Source organism: Balaenoptera physalus, assembly GCF_965194825.1.
Source record: "Balaenoptera physalus genome assembly, chromosome: 5".
NCBI lineage: Eukaryota > Metazoa > Chordata > Mammalia > Artiodactyla > Balaenopteridae > Balaenoptera > Balaenoptera physalus.
Window position 1 is genome coordinate 14835835 of NC_138884.1, and position 21994 is coordinate 14857828.

The 21994-nt window shown below is 37.4% G+C and overlaps 1 protein-coding gene across 13 annotated transcripts in view; it reads left to right on the forward strand.

Moving 5' to 3' along the window:
• PDLIM5 (PDZ and LIM domain 5) overlaps window positions 1-21994 on the forward strand; it is a 208580-nt gene that overhangs the window by 53983 nt on the left and 132603 nt on the right. For all 13 annotated transcript variants that reach the window (XM_082461748.1, XM_082461742.1, XM_082461751.1 and 10 more), the window contains exon 3: window positions 10365-10516. In XM_082461748.1, the coding sequence (XP_082317874.1) occupies window positions 10365-10516 (152 nt within the window). The remainder of the gene's footprint in view (window positions 1-10364; window positions 10517-21994) is intronic.

Consider the following 21994-nt stretch of genomic DNA (forward strand, 5'->3'; position numbering starts at 1 on the left):
TGTTTTGAAATGTCTTTAGCGTGTGGGTTTTGAAGGGCTTGTGATTTGTTTCCCTTGTCATTGAAGTATGCTGGCGCTGGTGGCTTCGGAACCACACTTTGAGAAACAGTGTTCTAAGATTTCACTAAGTCATTAGTTCGGAACATTTCTTTCGGTCATAGATGCCTTTGAGAATTTGGGGAAAGCTGTGGACCAACTCAGTGGAAAATACATGTATACTTGCACACAGTTTGCATACAATTTTGAGGGAGATTCATCTCATCATCGAAAAGAACCTTAAGAGGAGGGAGGGTTGAAATGTGTGAATTTCAGCGTTAATCTGTTCTCAGGGAAACTAGAGTTGACTAATTCATTTTGAACCTGTATAGCTCTCTGACATTTCTTACCATTTTCCTTATTATTATAGAATGGACTTGCATAGAAACACTAATTTCTCCGTAAGTAACAAATTTGTTTGATTTTGAGATGTTTGTGGATGTGCTCTTTTTTTTTAACAAACCTCCATACTGTTCACATTTCTGGTAGAATTATATTCACACATGAACTACAGAGCACATTAAATCTCTGGGCTTAAACACATATGGATTAACTGAATGAAAATGTTATGTGGCATCTTAATAGTGAATTGCAGTTTAAGAAGGCGTGTTTCTGTTTTATTAGGTCACTGGTAGAGAAGAATAAAGATGTTTCGATTAAGTAGGACTCATCAAGGAAATACGTTTAGACTACTAGAACAAACATATTAGCAGAGCAACATATGTTTTGAACTAGGTAGCTCAGTGGCTACATAAGGAAAGAGGAGTAATCACCCTCACTTCCGTTTGGTTTTGTAAGGCATAATGACACACACTTTGAGTTATTCTCTTCGTTGCTACCATATAAGGTGTATTCTCAGACTTCTGGGTAAAATGGATTACTGTTTAACTCATAAGCTAAAAAATAAGGCCCATAGTTAAAGTAACCAGTGCCCACGAGTCAGGATTTTACAAACATACTCACTGAGAGATATCAGTGATTGCTTGTTTTATCTCCCTATTCTGACCTACAGAAAGCCAAGTCAGTTTATTTCACAAAAAGAGGTGTTCAAATGAATTCAAAGTAGCCTGCAGTTTTAAAGGGGCACATTCACATTAGACATCCAGGCCAGAGATTGACATTTTGTATGTAGTTGAGTTACATTTGTAGGCCAGTGGAGGTGCCAACACTATATAACAATAAACAGTGCAAGACAGAACACCTTTAAGTGTTGAGTGTAGTAACGTAGGGCAGATTAATAAGCACCGGAGTGGTAGTAAATAAATTGGGATTTGAAAAAAGCCTTGAAGGATGTGTTTGGACAAAAATTAGTACTTCTCAGTGTTCTTCTCACTTTGGTGGCTGAAAACTCTGGCCATTTTTCTTTATTTGTGGTATTTCTTGGTAATTGGGTAGCATTCATCATTTGGCAGGAAAACAAGTTCTGTGAGTTCTCTCTTTTGGAATAATGCTCATTTAGTCTTAGGTATTTTTTGGGGGGTGGTAGTATAAAAAAATCATATTCATAGTATTCTGGGAAGTATGTGGGAGATAAACACCTAGATATTTTCAACCATAGGCTCATAACTGGATTCGTATTTTTTATTCTACAGTAGGTACTACTAGAAAATACATTTTAAAGCAAAATTAAAGATTGCCCATTAATTAGGTATTTTTTAAAATGAGATTTTTCTCTGTGCTTTCCTCTGCCTCACGAAGATCCTGTTGGTAAGATGGATATAATTTTTTTGGTATATGTATTTCTCTGAATTTTGGTAACGGCACTGTTAGAAAAACAATAGCTTTTCTTTTCCCATGGTTTAGTTCCCATGGTTTTTGGACATGGGAAATTTCTGTTAGTGTTTCTTTCTGTAGCTGTCATATTTATGTGTTCCTTTTTTACATTTACTAAGCCTGATGGCATTCCTGTCATACCCATGGCGTTAGGGTCACACATTTCCAAGCATTCCATATTTGTTGAAAATATGCAGAAGGTTGAAAACTGGACGTTGGCAGTGGCTTATTATATAGGTACCTGTCTTCTGTTTGTTACCTGTAGCATATAATAGGATTAATACCAATCTTTATCTTATTAATCGGATTAATATCAGTTCTTTTGAACCAGCATAAATTGTTCTCAGTAAACATCTGACTAATACAATGTTATCTGTATTATAAAATGATCTCTGTAATGTTCTTGGGCACATATATTTTCAAAAAATCATTTCTATTGCTGGCACCTGTTCTGAGGTTTGGAACTGCTGGCTTATTTCCAAGGGAAGACAGATAGAGGTTTCAGTGTTGGAGTCACTGCTATGACTAAACATTTTGCCTTTTTATGAAAAGGCTGCAGACAGTATAGCAGCTGTGTTAAATATTCATTTTAGAGAGAAAGCTTAGGCAGTTAGACTTACTTAAAATGATATCTGCCATACTGGGTTCTAACTTTTAAAAATGAAAGCTCTATACTGCTTTCTTTGATTTTGTTTGGTTTTTGCTATGAGTTCAATTATTGGTTTGCTTCTATGATGTGCCTCTTAAGAGTTAATAGCTATGGGGAAGGGTTAGTTTAACAGGGATAGCTGTAACTCCTTATGAATCCCAAGTAGTTTACTTCTTTATGGATAAGACAAATTTTCTCTTCAGTGTGTCTTTGAGATCCTCGTCTAAGTGGTATGCTATCTTAAGATAGTATTTTACTTTCAATGCAGTTTTCTAAAGACATAGTACTACTTTCTCCTTTTGTTAAAAAGTTTTAAGAAAAAATACTGTTGGAACCACACATTTGTATAGAGGCTAATAAGCATTTGGGAGAGGTTTAGTTATAAATTTTACTTGAGTCCAATAAAGATAATGACATGTTTGATGACATACATAAATATTACTGTGAGTTAATTGGCTCTGCATCATAGTTATTAGTTATGGTCATTTAGGTTATTTTAGTTATTCAATCAAAGTGTAAGATCTTCTTGCTTCTATAATTAGTTACTATCTTGATGTTCTGTTAAATATTTACACTATTTTGTGCACGTGCACGGTGATGTACAACACACCCAGAGAGAAGGCCTGGACCCCAAACCAGGGACATCTCATGACCCTTTCTTCGCTCATGGCCTTGGTTCCCTATTCTGCCTTTTTCCCAGTGCCCTCCCTTGTCATGTGTTCTTTTGTTTTCTTTCCTTCCTGCCCTTCCCTGACCCCCAGTTCAAGATTTCTTCACCAACATCACCTTATTGATTCTTATCCTTTGGCCTTTTGGTACAGTGGCCAGACTGTCCTGGGAAGTGGTGACCTTGAGGCCACCATCCTGTGGGAATGGAGTTTGGAAAATTCAGACTTGAATAGTGGTAAGCAGGGAAGGAGGACACGGGGAGCTGGGGTTCTGATTCGGTGGCATATCAAGCTCTTTTGGTAAGTGAAGAGAAAGTTTAGGCTTAGGAGAAGCAGAGGGAAGAGAAGAGGGGTGTTTGGTCTTCCTTTAAGGAGGGAAGGGAAAAATCAGGTCTGACTGGTCAGTTTGAAAAGTTGTCTTCTCTGCCCTTAGGTGCTTGAGGTAGATGTCCAGCCCATGTGAATTGATGGCGTAGTTTGATAACAGGTGGTTGATATTAGATCCTTTCTTATCTAAGTCAATGGGGAGGCTCAGTAAAGATACCATTCTCTTGAAGAGCATACAGTTGTCCTAGTTTCTGCATCAGTAAACAGAAGTTCAGAGGTAGTTCTGACATCTGCAGCCATGTCTGCTTGCAACTTAAGTGAGACCACAAAGCAGTGTTTTTAAAGATGCATACAGCTACAATTAAATTTATGGAAAACTGGACAACAGTACTGAAAAATGTATTTAAAGATCAAAGGAGAAGCATTTGCTTGTGATTAGTTTGATGTATAATGAAGCTGACTCAGGAGCCTCCCATGACTGCTTCCTTCCTACACATTGTGCATTTATGAGATACACACACATTTATGGCTGTCATATAGTATGTACAAGATTTACTCATGACAGAGGTTATTACTGCTTCAAACAAATGCAGACTATTCAGGCTTGAAAAAACAAAGGAAAAAATGAACTATGCAAATAATGAGTGACCTTGTAGTCTTTTCTTAGCTGCTCACAATTCCTAAGAGTGATACATCCTACCCAATTAAGGCAAAAAATTTATCTTTCTATTGAGTGGATGCCTTGAGGAAGTAGTTCTGGGAATAAATGAAAGCTCATAGGAGTTTTCAATGAGATGCCACCTTTAACAAGCTTTACATTTGTTTCTGTGCATTGGGCCTTTCCTGTTGGCATTCGTTTAGGCTCTTCCTGCTCTTTAGTTTAAATAGTGAGTAGAAAGCCTGAGTATTGAATAATAAAGATGGTTAGAGATTTAGAAAATATGTTAATGTCAAAAAACCCAAGATGATTAATATTCGTAAGCTCAAAAAAACTGTAGACCAACAGGAGTTTGACAGTTCAAATAACATGAAAGATTGTACAGATGGCGATGAGCATTTGTTTACATTTCTGATAACTGATTGAGAAAGGGTTGAGATTAAATACAATTAAGCTCTTCCTAATACTTGTTAGAAAAAGTACCAAGGGGAGTTATGACATCTCTTTGGAAATCCTAGGAAAAATATAGTAACTAACTATCCAAAATGGATTTACTTTGTTCTACTGAAAATACAGTTTGATTTTTGACCTTTCTTAGGTTAGCTCAGCCTAATGTTTAACTGAAGATTCTCATTTTCAGATTAGAATCTATTTTTCTCTCTTTGGTGAATTAAGTATATTTCTACCAGAATTTCACATATTAAACTGATGGATAGATTTACTGATTTCTTATTTACTGTGGTTTAATCATCTGTTTTTCTAGTACCTACAATCTTCAAGGCTCTTGAGAACATAGTATAAAATATGATCCCTGACCTTATGGCGCTTGTTTTGAAGTTGGAAACAGCTTGATGACTAATTATAGATTGCTTCTATTTCAGGCTTCAGCTTTATTCTACACTGTAGGAAGCAGAAAATATTTGAAGTTGTTCACCCTCATTTTATAAATAAATATTTATTTATTTATTTATTTTTGGCTGTGTTGGGTCTTCGTTTCTGTGCAAGAGCTTTCTCTAGTTGCGGCAAGCGGGGGCCACTCTTCATCGCGGTGCGCGGACCTCTCACTATCGCGGCCTCTCTTATTGCGGAGCACAAGCTCCAGACGCACAGGCTCAGTAGTTGTGGCTCACGGGCCTAGCTGCTCCGCGGCATGTGGGATCCTCCCAGACCAGGGCTCGAACCCGTGTCCCCTGCATTGGCAGGCAGACTCTCAACCACTGCGCCACCAGGGAAGCCCCCACCCTCATTTTATAAATATTTGACATGATGGAAATACAGTAAGATGGAGGAAAGGGCAAGGAACATGCAGAGTTTGGCGGTAAGGAGGTCTTTAGAAAACTCTTACTGTAGGCACCAGGCAAGATCAAGGTGACAGATGATCAGGATATGGACTAGCATGGGAGAGGAAAGGAAGAATCAACAAAATTTAGTAATTTCCCTGGATGTGGTACTCAGGGAAACGGCAGAATTCACAGGGGCTATATGATTTCTATGCTCCATGTTTTGAAAATAAGAGTGGCAGAGTAAAAAGCAAGCCTAAAAAGATAGGTAATTCTGAGAAGTTGGATTTGAACATCTTGAGATCATAGGCTCTCAGAATCGAGTAGGCAGCTGCAACAAAGGAGTAAGACACGTTTTATCTAGTGTATGACATTTGATTTGATTCGATTATTTTCTCTTTTTTAAAAACATCTTAAAAAAAAAAAAATCTTTATTGGAGTATAATTGCTTTACAATGGTGTGTTAGTTTCTGCTTTATAACAAAGTGAATCAGCTATACATATACATATATCCCCATATATCCTCCCTCTTGCGTCTCCTTCCCACCCTCCCTATCCCTCCTCTCTAGGTGGTCACAAAGCACCGAGCTGATCTCCCTGTGCTATGCGGCTGCTTCCCACTAGCTATCTATTTTACATTTGGTAGTGTATATATGTCCATGCCACTCTCTCACTTCGTCCCAGCTTACCCTTCCCCCTCCCCGTGTCCTCAAGTCCATTCTCTGAGTCTGCGTCTTTATTCCTGTCCTGCCCCTAGGTTCTTCAGAACCTTTTTATTTTATTTTTTTAAAATTCCATATATATGTGTTAGCATACGGTATTTGTTTTTCTCTTTCTGACTTACTTCACTCTGTATGACAGACTCTAGGTCCATCCACCTCACTACAAATAACTCAATTTTGTTTCTTTTTATGGCTGAGTAATATTAGATTATTTTCTTAATTGTTCATTACCTTTATATTACTGGACTGGGAGTATTTAAATTGCTTTTGTGGGTACATTTTGAGCAAATGCCCATAGGTTTCAGTGTTTCTATTTTAAGGCTACCTTATGTGAAGAATGGTGAGGTAGGTAATTTAGCTGTGTTCTATTTCTGGTTAAAAAAAGAAATTTTTTTTTTTTGGATGCCCTTCTTGGCTAAAACAAAATCTAGGATAAATTATGTTTATTTTTTGTCTTATTATCAGGATTCAAATTTCCATTCATTTATTTTAGTAGGGAATAGATGTTCCTTTGCCCTACCATTCAGATATGACTCTTATTTTAGGATTAGAGTTATACCTTTGTATAGACAGTTCACAGATAGATAAAACTTTTAAGACTGGAAGGGACCTTAGAAGGCCTTTGACATCATCCAGTACAACCTCCACATTTCTTGGATTAGTAATCTGAGATCAGGAGAATAATAATAATAATAGCTAACATTTATTAAGCTGTTATCTCACATAATCTTTATAAAACCCTACAAGTAAGTCCCATGGAAAGTGGGTGGCATTGCTAGCTTTAGGAGTTGTTTTCTTTGTAAATGTCCTTCACAGTTTGAACAATTTAGTTCTGTGCAGGAGAGATGAACAGTTAGTATTTGTTATTAAATTAAATTATTTCTTTAATATTTATATTAATAAAAAAAGAAATACTAATTATTAAGACAGTCCACACCTATTATTTATTTAATTTATTTATTAATTAAAAAAAATTTTTTTTTTTTTGGCTGTGTTGGGTCTTCGTTGCTGTGCACAGGCTTTCTCTAGTTGCAACGAGCAGGGGCGACTCTTCGTTGCCGTGCGTGGACTTCTCATTGCAGTGGCTACTCTTGTTGCAGAGCACAGGCTCTAGGTGCGTGGGCTTGAGTAGTTGTGGTACGTGGGCTCAGTGGTTGTGGCTCACAGGCTCTAGAGTGCAGGCTCAGTAGTTGTGGTGCATGGGCTTCAGTAGTTGTGGCATGCGGGCTCAGTAGTTGTGGCTCACAGGCTCTAGAGCGCAGGCTCAGTAGTTGTGGTGCACAGGCTTGGTTGCTCCGCAGCATGTGGGATCTTCTCGGACCAGGGCTTGAACCCGTGTCCCCTGCACTGGCAGGCGGATTCTTATCTGCTGCTTTTAATACAGTAAAACCATAGTATTTAATGTAGGTATTATTATTTTTAAAGACTTTTTTCTTACTCCCACCACACGCATACATTACTTTCATATTTTAATAAATATATCTGTCTATATAGTATTTTAAAATATACTTAATAAAGTTCTGTCTTAATTTTTTTCTTCTTGATCCTATGATCCTGGAATTCAAAATGAACTTTATTTAATTTTCATTGCATTTTGGTATTACTTCGTCAGTCATATAATATATAATAAAAAGTGTGTCTATATGTAGGTATATACATACACATGTGTGTAATATAGCTGTGCTGATAAGTTTGATATGCATTAAATTTTAATCTGTTTTATTACTCTGGAAATTTATTTCTTTATTGTCAACATTTCATTAATTTTTCTTACCTTTAAATATCTGGGCAGCTGAGAGGAGTTGTTTTGTTTGTTCACATTAGTACAAAGATGAAAACGGAATCACTACAGTTGACCCTTGAACACTTGGAGATTAGAGGCACTGGCCCTCTGCGAAGCTGAAAATCCGCCTGTAATTTGTAGTCTGTCCTCCATATATATAGTTTGGTTCCTCCGTATACAAACATGCAGATCATGTAGTTCTATAGCATTCACTGTTGAAAAAAATCCACATGTAAGTGGACCCACGCAGTTCAAACTCACGTTGATCAAGGGTCAACTCTATGTACTATGTATATAATAGAGAATATTTCATTTGAAAGGTTTGAAATCTTTTATTTTACACTTTGTGTCTGTTAGATTTTACATATTCTTGCTCAAATAGATATTTTTTCTTACTAATTTCAAGAACTATGTCCATCATTTGATAGTTATATGTTAAATGAGATAAATTTCAAATTATTTAAAATTTTAGTTCTTCCTAACTTTGCACTTTAAAACAAACCATAGATTTTGCCAGTGTTAAATAATAAATATGTGGCATCCATTCATTCAGTATATATTATGAAGGTCTATAGTGTCAGGCACACTTCTAGCTTTAGGGCAGTTGGGGAGAAGCACAGACATGGGCGCTGCCTGGATGGATCTAGCAGTCAATACTGTTTTCTTGATTTTAGATCCAAAGAGTTGTTCTTGTACACTAGGATTGATCTGCCTTGATCATTATTTTTAAGGAAAGAATTTGACAACTGATGGTAATCAAAACCTATCTGAGTATACAATATCCACTTGTATTTATTGCTTTGCTTCCAGATTATGAATTCTGACATTCAGCCCTTGTTCAGTTTGCTGAGGGATGTTTTTCTTTTAATCAAAAAGTAATTTTAGTAAAATGTTCTCTAAAATATTTAGTTTTTGTTAGTTTTAAAAAAAATGTGGTAAAATATACTTATAAAAGTTAGACATTTTAACCATTTTTAATTGCACAATTCATTAATTGCATCAAGTACATTTTCAGTGTTGTGCAGTCATTACCACTATCCATTTCCAGATGTTTTTCATCATCCCTGCATAAAATCTACACTTTTAAGTATTAGAGAAATAGTGCTTATTTTCTTTCTTTCTTTTTTGGGCCTAGTCTCACCTGTCTTCCAACAGCCCAGTATTCAGTGTGATCTGCTTGTACTTACTGAATTCTAAGCTTGTCATTTTAATTAGAATGGTTCCTTTTGATTTGTACTTGTTCCATGTTTCTGAGTATCTATTAAAATTGCATCATCTTTCATCTTATATTTCACTGTCATTTTATATTTGTTTGCTCCTTTTGGAGCAATGCAATAGATACATATGAAGTTTGAAGGAGATCAAACTAAATGTAAACATGTAGAAAATTTTGTAAAAAGGGAAAAAAGATTGGGGATTAAAGATCGTGGTACACAAAAGAGTCTGACAGTGTCAGACACAACTGGTTTTCGTCCCCTCGTTCTAAATGCCTGGAGCAGGAAGCACAGCCAGCATAAAAGATATTTGGGCCTGTGATCTAAAAGAATTCAGTCCCTCAAACGCTGGATATGAATTGGACTCAACAGGAAGGATAGTTCAGTAGATCCTCCATCTGTGTTACTCTTTGTGCTCAAACAAAAATACAGCTGTTTAAAGAGTTTTAAAAATTATTTCTAAAAGAGTATTAAATACCTTATTCATATTACTTTCTTTTTTTTTCTGCTAAAATATAGTTGCCTTGCCTACTTCTCTTCCTTATTTGTAACAATCACACACTACTGTTATACAGTAAAGAAATGGAGAACTTATCAGGGACCTTTTCTCAGACAATTCAGTTTTTTAGAAAGCAAATAAGAATTTAAGAAAATAAGTATGAAAGTATGATAATAAGCATGATAATATGTATGAAAGTCATTTGAATTTTAACTTTACCTGTTAAGCAAGATAATTTGTATTACTTTGTCTAATAGTACATTAATATCCTTCTCTTTTGATATAACAAAAGTATAATTTTCATCTGTGTTTATTTTTTTTTTTTTTTTTTTTTTTTTTTTTTTTTTTTTAATGAAATGTCTGGGTAGTATTCTCAGGCTTGGTTAGGTTTTTTTTTTTTTTTTAAAGAAATTCACGTTCTTTTTATTTATTTATTTATTTATGACTGTGTTGGGTCTTAGTTTCTGTGTGAGGGCTTTCTCTAGCTGCGGCAAGTGGGGGCCACTCTTCATCGCGGTGCGCGGGCCTCCCACCATCGCGGCCTCTCTTGCTGCGGAGCACAGGCTCCAGACGCGCAGGCTCAGCCATTGTGGCTCACGGGCCCAGTTGCTCCGCGGCATGTGGGATCTTCCCAGACCAGGGCTCGAACCCGTGTCCCCTGCATTGGCAGGCAGATTCCCAACCACTGCGCCACCAGGGAAGCCCTGTGTTTATTTTTAAAGAGTGACAATTCTAATGAAATATATTTTTTACAGCTCAAAGATGGCGGCAAAGCATCTCAGGCAAACGTAAGAATTGGTGATGTGGTTCTCAGCATTGATGGAATAAGTGCACATGGCATGACTCATCTTGAAGCCCAGAACAAGATTAAGGGTTGTACAGGCTCTTTGAATATGACTCTGCAAAGGTAAATTGCTTTTTGTTTGGCTCTGAGAGAGAAAACAACACTGAGGAATGTGTCTTCGTGTGTCTGATTCATGGTGTTAACTAAGAAGTAGTTTCTGTTGCCATTGTTGCAGGTAGGTAAATAAAAAATAGAGTGGCTTTTAAATTGGGTAATTGAGCAGCATGAGAATTGGTGAAAGCTTTGGATTATAAGGCATGTATTCACATACGCATAAAGATTGTGTGTGCAGTTTCAAAGAGTTTAAGAATTCCTGAAATTTCTCAATGGAGTGCAGCCTAAGAGTTCTTGTTATAGGGTAAAACTCTTGGCCTTAATATTCTGGGCAGTATATTAGGGGTATTCTTTCAAGATATGATTTGGCTTCTCTTAGTCTGTCTTTTTCCCTTTCTTTCCCTGGGTAGAAAAATAGAATTTTAATATACTCATTTGAAGTCCAAATTTTCTGAACTCAGTTTGGCTTCAATTTTAAAATAATCATCTCATTGATTGTACTATATCAGATCTTTTTAGCATCCCAACATTTGAACTGTATTGAGATCACCTGGATTGCTTGTTAAAAATAGTGATAGGAATCAGAATATCGGGAAGTAAGGACCAAGAATTATATATGAAAAAGTTTTCTATGATTATTATGAAATATGAAGTTAGAACCACTGCAGTGTCTTGGGTTGAGGGGAAGGGAGGAGAAAGAGGGGATAGAGGGAGGGTGATTGAATGATGGCTCTGAACCTTTAGCTTTATAAGGAAGTAGCTATCATTTACCAGGTGGTCATGGAGGGTTTTAAGCAAGTCTTGCTTTTGATAATTACAGAAGTGTTCTCTGGTCCATAAAATTTGGAAAATGCCATTTCCCCCAAAAATATCTCATAGGCTTCCATAAATTGTTGTCTTTATTATAAGTCTTTAAGAGGGGACCAACATGCCATACCTTCCTAACATTTTTAGCTAAGAAACCTTTTTTTTTCTTGGAGTCTCTCCTGGGAGTATTTAAAGGATATATACAGGGCAAATTATATGTACTTGTCTGGAAGAGTATCAATTTGGTCTTAAAACTGAATAGGAAAAATTTAGAAAAACTTAGACTTACAGATTTACTTTGTTGTAGCATGACTTTCTGCCCAGTTCTCTTTTGGGGAAGTGTGTGTGTGTCTGTGTGTGAAATTGCTTTCAGTGGAACTGTTGAATCAAAGGTCATGTGTATTTAAAATTTGAAAGCTATTAGCTATACATTTTAATGCAAAGAAAAGTAATCAATGAGAAAAAATAACCTTGCTAAAAAGTCCTGTTTCGAGAGTATCCTTTCTGTTCTATATATTTAGACATGTAACACAAAAATTGTTACTAATTAAGTGAAAATAGTCATTTTTACTGAGAGGCATTTTTGCTATTTTGAAAGGGAACCAAGAAGTCAAGAAGCTTAACTTGTCTGAGATATCAACAAAGCAAAACAAATACAGATGATGTCGGGCTGTTTCTCAAATTCTAAAGTGAAAGTTTATGTAGGGTATAATCTTTTTTTCTGGACTGTGTATCATTTCTTTCATAGTAGCCTACTTGTTTTCACATTGTGCTCCCTATTTTACAACCTAAGACTCAGTATCTTATTTTCTATTGACAGCACTTCTGGTTCCATAAGAGTAGATGAAAACCAGATGTTACCCTGTTCGGATGAATTTGCAATTTAAGTAATCTGCTACTGACTCTAATACAGATTCTTTTAAGCTACTTGAATACAAAATCTAACAAACCAACTTGTTATAAACATTTGGAGATACTACTTAATCTTATCTTCGTATTTCTGAATATGCATATTCAGAGACTCAAACTATGAGAGAGAATTTTCGAGTCCTGTTGTTATTATTCATTGTTATTCTCCTTAAGTTTTTGAACACTTCTTGTGTTAGGGAATGTCAGCCTAAAAGAGATTTGCACTTAAGAGAATTCATGGTATAACATTGACAGTACTACTGAAGGAATACTTTTTGTTTTTTATGGAAAAAATAAAACTTTGAAGAGTTGTCATCAATTCTTCCCTACACCAAAGCCATTTTCTTCTGAAGTTCTCTCTTTCTTATATCAGAGCAAATATTTTTTCTCCCGCTTGTTTCTGAGTTTGAACAACAGCACCCTTAGTTGGCCTCCAGCCACCTGACCCTCTTTATTCCATCTGTCACCAGCCAAGCAGCTCAGCATTCTCCCTCCAAACCGAGTGACCCACAACAGTATTTCCTCTGTGCAACTGTTTTCTTCATGAATATCTAGTATTTGCCTTTACAGGCTTGTCTTAGTCCAGTTTCCCTAGAAACAGAACCTGAGATGGTATTCATGTGCAAATGCTGTATCAAGAGAGTTCTCTCACATGTTACTTAAAGGGGAGTAGGTCAAGCGGGATTGGGAAGAAGAGGAAACTGAGATGAGGAAGGGTTTGCTCTCATTGGATGTCTAGCCTCAGCTTGACCCAGGAGGGAACTTTGGAACAGAATTGTACCATAGAGCCTGTCTTGCCTTGAGGCAAGGAACTGGGCTTTTGTCCCCTCGCCCCTTCATTCCTTAGTCGTTGACCACCAGCTGTCCTGGAAATGTGTGTGTGTGCAGGAGCGCAGAAGAGGCTGGGAGGTAGCTTCTGTTGCTTCCACAGGAAGTTGCTGGTATGAACCACTAGCAATGCAGGGGGCACCTTTGGGACTGGATGTACCAAACCAGTCGAAGGGTTCCAGAGGACCCAGCTGGGCACCAGTAGCACGTGCTGCGAGATTCCTTCCAGACTGGAGCCCTTTGCTCAGAGGATTAGGCTCTCTGTGACCCAGGCACACTCAGACTGTCCCCCCCCTCGGACTTCCCTGGCAGTCCAGTGGTTAAGACTCCGTGCTCCCACGCCAGGGGGCGAGAGTTCGATCCCTAGTCAGGGATATATGCCGCCTGGTGCAGCCAAAAGTTTAAAAAAAAGAAAGATTGTCCTCCCCAGATCATCACTACTCGTCAGCGAATACCATCTTTCCATTTAAGGTAGGTTTCGTACTGTCCCTCACGTGCCTTTTTTGTCCTTTCATGAAATTTGCTTCATCTGGAATGCCCACCCACCTCTTCACTGCCAATACATGCCTTCACCTCCACAAATCCTGTACCAAACCTCATCATCTACCCATAGTCTTTTCTTACTATTGCAACTCATTCATTTTCTTCCCCTCTAAACTTTTACGACAAGTTTATACCATTCGACTCAACGTTTAATTGTACACTAGGTATAACCAGGAATAACAAGGCAGATTCCATGAATCATATACAAATAAACCTAATTGGGTAATAGTCATACCTAATACTGCCTATGTAATTAACTAATTACTCTGTGTTTCACCAGCTAGACTCCTTGAAAGCAAAGACCTTGTTTTTTGCACTATTTGTATTTGACATCTTGTATAGTTTTGTGCTTTTAGTGTCTAATAAATATTTGATGGGCAGCAGCATTATTTCTCAAACTTGGCATCATTTATTTATTCCACAAATACTTTTTGAGCTATTGCTATGTGCATGGGCTTTCTCTAGTTGCAGTGAGCGGGGGCTACTCTTTGCTGCGGTGCATGGGCTTCTCATTGCAGTAGCTTCTCTTGTTGCAGAGTACGGGCTCTAGGTGCGCAGGCTTCAGTAGTTGTGGCACGTGGGCTCAGTAGTTGTGGCTCATGGGCTCTAGAGCGCAGGCTCAGTACTTGTGGCGCACGGGCTTAGTTGCTCCGTGGCATGTGAGATCTTCCCGGACCAGGGCTCGAACTCGTGTCGTCTGCATTGGCAGGCGGATTCTTAACCACTGCGCCACCAGGGAAGTCCCCCATGTTTGTTTTTGAAATCAAAGTTACCAGCAATTTTGTTTTGTGAATTTTTTTGTATTAAGTATTATTGTTATATATCTGTTCATTATATATATATATTTAATTGACCTCTTCTTTAAGCCCAACCTCAAAATCCTAAAATAAGATTTAGATAATAAAAGGTTAGATAAAGATACTTGCTTGAGTAAGGTTATTTTGGAACTTTTTTTTCAATCTTGTCTAATTTGGGGGTATGTAATAAAGCAAACATATGCTCTCTCATTGATATCCTAAAAAAATAAGACTTGACTCACTATATTCTAGTATCTAATGAATATAGAGGTATGGAAGATTTCATTTTGATTTCTTTTATTGTTAGAAAAGATTGGAAAATATTTTTTCCCCCTGAAACTGGCACTGATTCTAAGAATGCTACAACTAGACAATGAAAAATTCTATTTGAAATTATTTTTCCTCTTGGGAGAACAGGCAAATAGTAGTGTGCTTGTTTTTTAATATCAAGTGCTTTTTGCCTATGCTTTTGATCCCCGTCTAAGTGGATCATTTAAAAAATTACATTATTTCAGCTAATAATAGAAGAAGACAACTTTCTGAAGTTTTGATGTCTAATAACTTTATGAACTATATTAGAGTTGGAGTCTATGAATAAGATTTTTAACTATTTCATTAATTCTTTGCATAACATAGATAAACTTGCTACTGACTTACTGTATGAATTGGGGTAAGTTGCTAAACTTCTGGGCCTTAATTTTCTTGACTGTAAAATGAGGTCATGAGTGATTTCTAAGTTCCCTTAAATTCTGGTTCTTGTTCTGGTTTTTTAGCTGTAAATGGATAAGTTCCCTAAAGTTTGCTATTAGATCAAACTAACTTCAGTTTGCTTGTTTTGGCTGAGAGAATCAGGAAATTGGACTTTCTTCACTGGAGTTATCTTAAACTATGCCAGGTTAGCAAAGTGACTTGTACTACCCTGCCGACTTCAAGGTGAAAGGTAGGTCAGATGGATATTCAAACAGCGCTTAATCATAAAAAAATACTTTATATACTTGTCCTTATTTTATATTTTAAAATTAATCCTTTCAGAATCACAGAGAATATATATAACTTTTCTAATCTTCCTTGTTTTTTACATTATCAGTAGTGGCATATCTGTGGGTTTATTTACTTATTTACTTTGGTTCCTTAAATTTCATTTAGTGTATAACTTGTTATGATTGGAAGTGAAAGATCTAGAAGGATTGAGTTTTGAAAAATATTGATGTACTCTCTTTCTGCCTCCCCCTTCTTCCTCATCCTTCAAACAGCAGAAAAATTGTCAGAGGTCCGGTAACTACTACTAATGAATGACAGACTGGAATAATTTAATAGGCACAGTGAGTTACAAAAAAAAGAGAAGTAGCTGTGGTACCAGACTGAAGCTATTAGCCATCTTTTGTTTCATTTTAATGGATTGCTTAACATCCTGTTACTGTTAACTTTAATGAGTTCACCTCTGCTCTTTCTTTCACTATTAACATAGCGGCAAGATATTAAAAAAAATTTTTTTTTAATCCAAGTTTTCAGTTCTCTATCTGGGATGTTTCAATTCATGTGAATTAAAAGACATTTAGTTCGATTACCTTTTCGTTTAATTGGAGTTGCACATTAATCCCACCTCAGGTTCCTTTTTCACCCTTGGTATTTCACATACTTTTTCAATGTGTTTTCTGCAATTTAGGTTTTACTGTTTGTTTGTTTGTTTGATCATTTGTGTTGGTTTTAGTTTCTTTTTTTAATTCTTTGTTTGGAGGATAACTTTTCCAGAAGGACTGTCTGATTAATCCTCCCTCTCCCTCATCGTTAAAATTAGAAGTGCTGCTTAGGAAAGGGGGTGAAGACAAGCAAGCATTGACATCTCTTCTGTGCAAGGCTTTTCACATATGCATTTAATCCTGCTATCAGTCCATTGAGAAAGGAGTTAGCATACCCATTTTTCAGATGGTTAATTTATGGTTTCGAGGGTTTATGTGACTTGTATAACAAACCCAGGTCAGTTCAAAGACTGTTTCCCTCCCCACTTTCTTATAGCTAGGACTTGGTGACTATAGTCTCCTGATAAAATTTGATAAGACAGGATAGTAATTCAGTAGGGGTAACTCTTTGACTCTTTCACTTGTAAGCAACAGTGTCTCTGTTTTCACACTCACCTGTTGGTATTCTGTAATAAATATTATGCCTAAATTATTTTCTATGTGCTTCGTAGACCCTATAGGTTAGAATAAAAGTAAAAGAGAAAAAGGAGGCTAAGTAGGTTCATGGGTCACTAGATAGGAGCATTCATTTGGATACTGACTTGTATATATGGTTGCCTGTCCTAAATCAGAATACCATCTTTTATTTTTCCCTCCCAAGTTTATAAGCCTGTTCACTATATTTGCTAAATTATTACTGTATTAAAGTTTGAAGACTTTGTTCTTGAGCAGGCTTCTGTGTATGCATCCCATGAGTAACTAAGGGTTCAGGAATTTAAAAAAATACGTTTTTAAGACTTTTTGCTCAATATGACAGTGACTGGAAAAGATACCAAAACTGTCAATCAACAAATTCATCAACAGACATGGAAGAGAAGTATTTCTCTTCTGTCTCTTTTTCTTCAATTCGGTAGGGATAAAGATTGCTGAAAATGAACTTGAAGGCTCAAATTAGTACATCTTTTTTAATAGTCTGCAGCAATTTGAATATGGGTTCATCGGGGTGTATTTTGCATTTTGAAATTCTTCCCTGAACTTTGCCTCTTGAAAGTGCGCAGTTATTTTATTTTATTTTTTATAAATTTATTTATTTAATTTTTGGCTGTGTTGCGTCTTTGTTGCTGCACGCAGGCTTTCTCTAGTTGCTGTGAGCCAGGGCAGCTCTTCACTGCAGTGCGCAGGCTTCTCATTGCGGTGGCTTCTCTTGTTGCGGAGCACGGGCTCTAGGCATGCGGGCTCAGTAGTTGTGGCTCGCGGGCTCTAGAGCGCAGGCTCAGTAGTTGTGGCACACAGGCTTAGTTGCTCTGCGGCATGTGGGATCTTCCCAGACCAGGGCTTGAACCCGTGTCCCCTGCACTGGCAGGCGGATTCTTAACCACCGCACCACCAGGGAAGTCCCTTTTATTTTTAACTTTTATTTTTTTAACATAAAAGTCTTATTTATTTTTCTGAAGGAAAAATTACTTCAGTTATAATCCTTTGGGAAAATAATCCTAGGAAATAATATATTTAAAGACATGTTTAAAGCTTTATTGTAAAATTTTAATTTGTAGAATATTTCATCTGTGCAGAATTTTTAAACGAAGCCATGAAATAGAGATATAAAGAAGGAGAATGGTAATAAAACTGACTTTGAAATTAGGCAGACTTGGTGCAAACTTTGATTCTGCCACTTGCCTAGCTTAGGCAAGTTACATAAGTGAGTTTCAGGTAACCATTTGTAAATGGGCATAGTAATAACTGCCTTCTAAGGCTCTTGTAAAGATTAAATAACAAATGTAAAGAACCTAGGATATAACAGATATAAGTTTTCTCTTCTTTCTTCCTATTTCTCCAGTGTAAGTAAGTATTAATATAGTATCCATTGTAAAGTTACTTCCAGGAGGTTATATTTATTTTGTTTCTTAGCAACAAAATGGGTGTGACTGGAGGGAAATAGGGAGAAAATGAGAGGGCAGTCGGGTAGGTAGTTATCTTGGAAAGTCAGAAAGATGATTATGCAAGTGTTAGAAGAAAGGATTGTTTAGTCAAGTGAGTGGTTTTTGATCATACAGTTGTAAAGCTTTTTAAAAGCATGAGGGGATACAAACATTATGCTGAGTGCCAGCTAACTACTGCTTTGGTTAAAAAACTCTCAAGCAGTAATTTATGGCAGCGAAGAGAAACCAGTACATACCTAGTCTTGTTTTTTCTGCTAATTCCTCTTGTTCTCTTTAGAGGAAAAATGCAGATGTAATTCTCTTTCACTGGGGGTTAAGCCAGAAAGACAAACAAACAAAGCAAGTATTTTTTTCTGTCACTCTCCCATCCAAATTCATGTGTATTCCCTTTAAAGTAATTTAAATTAGTTAAATTGCTAACTTTTGGACTGTGTTATGATACTTTTAGAAATACTTTTCTCTTGTAACTTTTCATCAACACTGTCATTACTTAGTTGGAAAATCTCATAATGTTCCGAATTTTTGAACATTGGACTTCTCTAGATTTACCTTATGACCAGAAGCCATAAGGGGTAGATGTAAAGAGAGTGATTTATGATTTCTGCCTTTAAGGAACTTATGTCTATTTAATAGGACATTCATTGAGATAAGAAGACACAGAAAGTGCTACAGAGGTTCAAAGAGGGCAAGATCTCACTGAAACGGAAAGGCTTCCTGGAGGTGCTGCATCTTGGGCTAGGCTTTGATGAGAAGGCCATCCAGATGGAGGTGGCCAGTCCCCAGGCATCTGTGGGGGGGAGTATGTGGACCAGTCGGAAATGGAGATAAGAATAAAAGTTAGATTCAAATAGTGCTTTGCAGAGTCTTAGACACTGAGATATTAAAAGTTTTGAGGGGCTTCCCTGGTGGCGCAGTGGTTGAGAATCTGCCTGCCAATGCAGGGGACACGGGTTCGAGCCCTGGTCTGGGAAGATCCCACATGCCGCGGAGCAACTAAGCCCGTGAGCCGCAACTACTGAGCCTGCACGTCTGGAGCCTGTGCTCCGCAACAAGAGAGGCCGCGATAGTGAGAGGCCCGCGCACCGCGATGAAGAGTGGCCCCCGCTTGCCGGAACTAGAGAAAGCCCTCGCACAGAAACGAAGACCCAACACAGCCATAAATAAATAAATTAATTAATCAATTAATTTTTTTAAAAAAAACAGATAAGAGTGAAGTGTTCTGGTGTTGTAAAAACAGCACTTCATACTTGGCTAAAAAAAAAAAAAAAGTTTTGATCAGAAAAGTGACATTTTCTGGATAATATTTAGTGAGATAGCTTGGAAGAAGGTGGAGAGGCCAGAGGCAGGGAGACTGGTCAGGCAAGAATTACGGTAACGTGGCTATTTGAGGGCTTGGAGTGGAAAACAGAGGAGAACTGGGGGAAATGAGAACTTGTGAGCAGTAGTTCTGAAAGCCACAGTAATGGTGTGGATGTGAGGGAAGAGGGAAGAACCGAAGACAGCTCAGGTGCTCAGCCAGCTGGACCCAGGCTTCGTTCTCCTTCCATCTCCCCCTTGTTCCTCTTCTCCCTGGAGCCTGGCTGCTGCCGCTGTCATGTCACTGAAACTGACGCTTGGACGTCTCACAGGTTCCTCAAGCTCCACATGGTCAAAACTGAGCTCCACACCGCGTGTCACCAGTTTGCATCTCCTGCTGCGCTCATCTCGGTGAAGGGCCCACCATCCACCCTGTTACCCAGATCAGAAAGACCCATTCCTTGCTGAACCTCCCACGCCCATCTCTAACCACCTGGCAGCGCAATTTGCATAGATCCCCAAGCACACTATGAGTAGGATAGAATAAATTAGCATGGCCTCAGGGTGGGTTGGTGGGGAGAGACACAGCTCCTAGCCCTAATGCCTGTATCTTAAACAGAAAGGTTTAAGGTCCATCGTTTGGCGTATGCTAATTGAACATTTGCTGTGCTGGTCACTGGGGAGAGAAAGGGAGTCCTCACACCTGCCCCTCAAGGAGCTCACAGGGTGCAGCAGTGGCTTCTGACCTTAAATAAGGACCTTTTTTTTTCAGTGTCAAATATTTCATGGGCAACCCTTCCCTCACCACGTTAGGATAACAATTATTTTTTAAGTAACTGCAGATTTTGTAAATATTATATTGCAGTTTTAAATGAAGAGGAAGATTTTTTACGTTTATGTGTAAGAATCTACATTTATTTAAAAATCCAAATATATAATACATGACTTAAGCAGACTTTAGTGTTTAGTACATAGATGAATTCATGAATCATTTGTGAAAACTTAGAAGTGTGTGCCCGTTACCTCCAGCTGCTTCAAGTGTGGTTCACAGATTGGGAACCACTGGCCAAAAACATTTAAGCCATCTGGAAGTGGAGAGACAGGGGAGCAGAGACATCCACAGGGAAGGCGAGACTGAGGAGAGACAGCATGAGGATGGCGAGGGAAACAAAGACAGAAAGACACAGACTGCAGGACCGTTGAAGGAGTAGAGTAACAGGAGAAGGTTCTCCTGGTCACATCGGCTTATAGCAGATTAAAAAGACCCATGGTTCCACAACATCGGATTCTACCAGATTTACCTTCATTATCATTTTAAGAAAAAAAGCTAATTTCAGAGTTTAAGAGGAGAAGCATGCAGTTATTTCCTTGTATAAAAAGGAATAGCTGAGAAAGATGTAACATGCACCCTAAGTGGAAAGAATATCACGCCCAACTTTTGAAGGGAAGAAATAATATTCTATTTTTACACGCTCCAGTGCCTATCACCGCGGCTTGGACATAGAAGATACTCAGTAAATAGTTATTGCCTTGAGTAGTAGAGACTGCTACTTTTAAAAATACAGTAATTTTTCTACTTTTGCGTAACAAATTTAGAAATAATTCCCTAGGAGTTATTAGTGAGGTAGAGTGACAGACTGGTCATTCTTGTGTTTTGAATGGCAGCAGTCTCCTTGGAATTCAAAATAAACATTGTTGTCCATCGCATTGAGAGCTTTTGAAAGGATTGAAATTCAGGTCACTCCCAACTGTTCCAGCGGCTGTTGTTGCTATTAGGGTCTCAAAGGCTGAAATAGCTTAGGCTTTATAAGAGTTGGAAAGTAAACAGGAGTGAAGGGCTGTGCAGAACACAAGCGGCAGAGTATTTATACTGTTGAACTTTGCAGCTTACTTCTTCTTTCATGTATTTCAAAGGCTGTGTTTTCCTAGTAAACCAGCTTTATAAATAGATCTCTAAATGTTACTAGTCCTAATAATTTCTTTTATCAGCTATGATCCCTATTAACACTTGATCTGAAATTTAAAGCATATGAAAAAGTCTTTCATTCATCTGTTTTTTGTATGTATGAATTTTAATTTCTTGTATAATACAGCAAGAGTTCATTTCTGCATTACAATAAAAATCCATAGATGAAAATCTTGAGTTCAGTGACCTCTCTTACAATCGAGTCTGCCTTTATCTTCACTGTTGTGGCTGAAGTTTATGGCACTGTTTTCCTGTGTAATTCATCCCGTTACAATGAATACGAGGGGCTTTCCAGATTCTTTTGTTTTATTGGAATTTTGTTATATAGACTGTGTTTTGAAATAGTGGATTATTTATTAGTTCAGAATGTTTTTGTTATCCTGAGGTTATGTCTGGTCACTAAATTATTCTTAAAACTAAGAAAAGTATTTTTGTATTTGAAAGCTAAGCTAGTTAACTGCCTCTTTCAAACTAGGATTTTAATCTCTTTGACACACTGAAATATAGAACAACATCTCTTTTCTAGATTTCATAGATTCTGTACCGTTCACATAGATTTCATTTTCTAATGAGAACCTGTTCGCTTTAGTAAGGCAAAGAGTTATCTCCAAGGGATCAAAGTGAATTGTTACTTTATTGAAACTTTGCTGTGATGTTTTTGATTTTTATGTGTAATTTTTATTGCTATATAATATTTACAGTTGAATTTTTTTAGTATTATG